The sequence below is a fragment of the Mandrillus leucophaeus genome, unplaced genomic scaffold (genome assembly GCF_000951045.1).
Source record: "Mandrillus leucophaeus isolate KB7577 unplaced genomic scaffold, Mleu.le_1.0 Scaffold67, whole genome shotgun sequence".
Lineage (NCBI taxonomy): Eukaryota > Metazoa > Chordata > Mammalia > Primates > Cercopithecidae > Mandrillus > Mandrillus leucophaeus.
In genome coordinates, this window is record NW_012107252.1 from 5,117,491 (window position 1) to 5,121,201 (window position 3,711).

At 53.0% G+C, this 3,711-nt stretch overlaps 1 protein-coding gene across 3 annotated transcripts in view; it reads left to right on the forward strand.

Moving 5' to 3' along the window:
• The first annotated feature begins 751 nt into the window (after window positions 1-751).
• NASP (nuclear autoantigenic sperm protein (histone-binding)) overlaps window positions 752-3,711 on the forward strand; it is a 46,487-nt gene continuing 43,527 nt past the window's right edge. For all 3 annotated transcript variants that reach the window (XM_012001896.1, XM_012001898.1, XM_012001897.1), the window contains exon 1: window positions 752-1,395. In XM_012001896.1, coding sequence (XP_011857286.1) covers window positions 1,337-1,395 — 59 coding nt within the window. In that variant the 5' untranslated portion in view covers window positions 752-1,336. The remainder of the gene's footprint in view (window positions 1,396-3,711) is intronic.

The window sequence follows — 3,711 nt, forward strand, 5'->3', positions numbered from 1 at the left end:
TCCTGAGTAGCTGGGATTACAGGCGCCTGCCACCAGGCCTGGCTAATTTTCTTATTTTTAGTAGAGACGGGGTTTCACCATGTTGGCCAGGCTGGAACTTTGGCCTATTTATTTTATTTATTTATTATTTATTTATTTTTGAGACAGAGTCTTGCTCTGTTGCCCAGGTTGGAGTGCAGTGGCCAGCTCTCGGCTCACTGCAACTTCTGCCTCCCGGGTTCAAATATTCTCTTGCCTCACCGAGTAGCTGGGATTATAGGCGCCCGCCACCACGCCCGGCTACTTTTTGTATTTTTTAGTAGAGACGGGGTTTCACCATCTTGGCCAGGCTGGTCTCGAACTCTTGACCTCGTGATCCACCAGCCTAGGCCTCCCAAAGTGCTGGGATTACAGGCGTGAGCCACCGCGCCTGGCCCCTTTGCTTATTTTTCTAAGAAACAGACTAACACTGATCTCACTAGTAGCATTGTTAAGATTAAACAAGATAGCTAATAGCTTTAAAGGGTAGTAGTCACTCAGCAAATCATAGCCAGGAGTGGACGAAAAGCGCTGGGAGCATTAAACCAGCCAGATTTGGAGTCTGGGTAGGGCCTAAGACGATGGCATCAGCGGATTGGGCCAGCCAAAGGGGGCGGGTTCAGAGGGAGGAGCCAGCCGCCTTCCGCTGCAGCCCAGAGCTTTGAATCAAGCGCGGTAGTTTCAGCTGTAGCCAATCCTAGAACAAAATCTTCTTGCGTCAGTTGTTGCTGAGGCCCAGATCTCACCCAGATCAGTTCTAGTCGCTGCTGCTAGTACCCGTCCTCGGCTCTTGCGTGTCCGTCCGTTACGACTCAGAGGACGGAGAGAAAGTCTAAGTCACCTTCCTCAGTATCCAGGCCGGAAGGAGACTCTCGGCTACTCGCCCTAAACATGGAGAGCAGCACTGGCTTCCCTGTCTCTGGATGCCGCAGGGGCGTCCTGTCAGGAGTTGTAGTGGCAAGATTCCAGTTCTTATGCGACTTGGTGGAGAAGCAGGAAGTTGCTGTTTATCGGACAAGGCGGGCTAGGGAGGGAAACAACCCCGCGGAGCCATATGGAGAGGGCAGGAGGTGTCCTTAGATAATGGTAGGCCTGCGGCGGACGGTGGGGCGGTGTTGAGTCCTGGCCCTTTAAACCCGAGGGGGAGGACCCGGAAGTGGATGGGCGGGGCGAAGGGCCCTCGTATATAAGAGGGCCCCAGCCGCGCGGGGTCTCTAATCTGCCATTTTCTGTCCCCGAGTGAGTCTCTGGCGTCCCAAATTGCCTGTTTTTCTCACAGGCTCTATTCCGTTCGCTGGTTCGCCACCTCAGGGGAACGATGGCCACTGAGTCCACAGCTACTGCCGCCGTCGCCGCGGAGCTGGTTTCTGCCAACAAGTAAGCGGGACTGGAAAGCTTGAGGCACTGGCCAGTCCGCGGGGAGGGCAAATGGACGGGGGCTCCGGGGAAGGGACAGACCGGTGGGCGGGCGTACTTGCCTTCCCGGGAGCAGCTGTCGCTGTTCGGGAAGGCCCGGTCACTGGAGCAGTCCTCCTCTGGCTTGGGAGCCTCGCGCACCAGCGGTAACGGCGGTCGGCTGGCGCCCCCTGCCCCGCTTTTTGCGTCCGCCATCTTGCCGGGGGCAGCGGCGGCTGTATCCATCGCCTGCCCCTCTCCTTCCTCCCCCGGCCCGGGGCGGTTGGCCGGGAGGCGGGGCCCTGGCGCACGAGTTGGCCTTCACTCCCCTTCTGTCCCCAGCATGTGTCTCGGGTAGAGTCCCTGGATAACCCGGGAATATAACCAACGGAGATTTGGCGCCAAAAGAAAAAAAAAAAACCCTGCACGAGGAAGGAGGCTGGACCTGAGGGGTCGGGGTGGGCGGGGCCTTGCTGAGGGCGGGGTTTTGCGCGCGAGCGTTCGCTTCCCTTGCCGGCTCTGGAGCAGGGGGCGGGGCCTTGAGGAGGCGGGAAAACTCTATTGTTCGGGGCCGCTGCGGCTCCAGCGGGAGCCTTTGGACTATTCTGTGGGACCGGTGAGGCTAGTTCCGCCCCTCACGCCTCGCTCACGTCTTGTGCTGGGAGATAGTTATCGCTCCCCTCGACTCCGTGAGCCCCTGCCTGTGGTGGGGAGGATTGTAGTTCTTTAGACTTCGGAGGTGTTGCCTTGTTCGGGGGAACATTATCCGGACGCAAAGCGTCTTCAGGAAGCGCCGTCTGGAGCTCTCACCAGCACTGTTTGGTTGCTAGGTGAATCGGCAGTAGTGTGCACGAAGTGGAGAAGGGCTGGAGGGAAACAAGATAGGATTGCTTTGAAAGCAGCACAGTGCCACTCAGGCGTAATCTATTTTTTGAACAGTGGAGGGAAACACTACATGAGTTCAAGAAAACAAGTACTGTTTCCCATACAGTAGGTCTGATTTCCCAATCTTGCCTTATTTTTTTTAGTGATCTGGTTCTGTTTTTTTTTCTTTTTCTAATCTTGTGCGCTTTAGAGGTTAGCTGCCTTCCCTGTGAACGGAATGGTTGCTGTGAAGTTTTTTAAATTGATATTCTATAGGCTTACACTCTGTCATGATTATGTCTTAGTTTGCTTATAGTTAGAGATTTACTTACATCTTTGCTTACCACCTTTTGTTTTCTCTGCATTCTTGTAGAGCAGTGGTTCTCAAGTCACCCTGACAATCATCTGGGAACTCATGGGAAATATAATTTTAATTTCAAACTCCCATTACCTGCCTCTTTCGCCATTGATTCGATATGAGCAGTATAGATTGGGCTTGAGAGTCGTACTATAGCTGTTATAAAAAGAGCTCCTTTTTATAATGTTTCCTGGATAGCTCTGGCAGTCAGTATTTCACTGACAGGTGTGTGTTTTTGTTTTGTTTTTGCAGACAGGGTCTGGCTCTCATATCCAGGCTAGAGTGCAGTGTTGTGGTCATAGCTCACTGCAACCTCGAACTCCTGGGCTCAAGTGATCCTCCCTAGTAGCTTGGGACTACAGTCGCCACGCCTGGCTAAGTTTTTGTAGATACAGGGTCTTGATGTTGCCCAGGCTGGTCTCAGACTCTTGGGCTCAAGCAGTCCTCCCGCCTTGGTCTCCCAAGGTGTTGGGGTTACAGGTGTGAGCCACTGCGCAGGACCAGGTGTGTGTATGTGTTTTTTTATTTTTATTTTTATTTTTTTGAGATAAAAGTATGCAACAAATATCTCTTGCAGGTCCCCTGTGTCTTGCCAGAGTTAGGTCATTAGTGAACTTAGTCTCAGCTTCCTGGCAGGTTATACGTACAGAAAGTTTATATGTGGCTACAAGAAAGCAAACCATTTAAGTAGTTCCTCACACCATAAATTGAAAGCTAAAACTGAGCTATTATATGTGCTGGGTGTGTGTGTGTGTGTGTGTGTGTCTGTGGTAGGGGGCAGGGTCTCTGTCACCCAGGCTGGAGTGCAGTGATGCCATCATCGCCCACTGCACCCTCTACCTCCTGGGCTCAAGTGATTCTCCCACCTCAGCCTCCTGAGTAGCTGGGATTACAGGCGCACACCACAAGACCCAGCTGATTCTAGTATTTGTTTTATAGAGACGGGTTTCACCATGTTGCCCAAGCTGGTCTCCCAACTCCTAGGCTCAAGGGATCCACCCACCTGGGCCTCTGAAAGTGCTGAGGTTACCGGCGTGAGCCACCAAGCCTGGCTGGTATTTTCATTTCATTCCCTC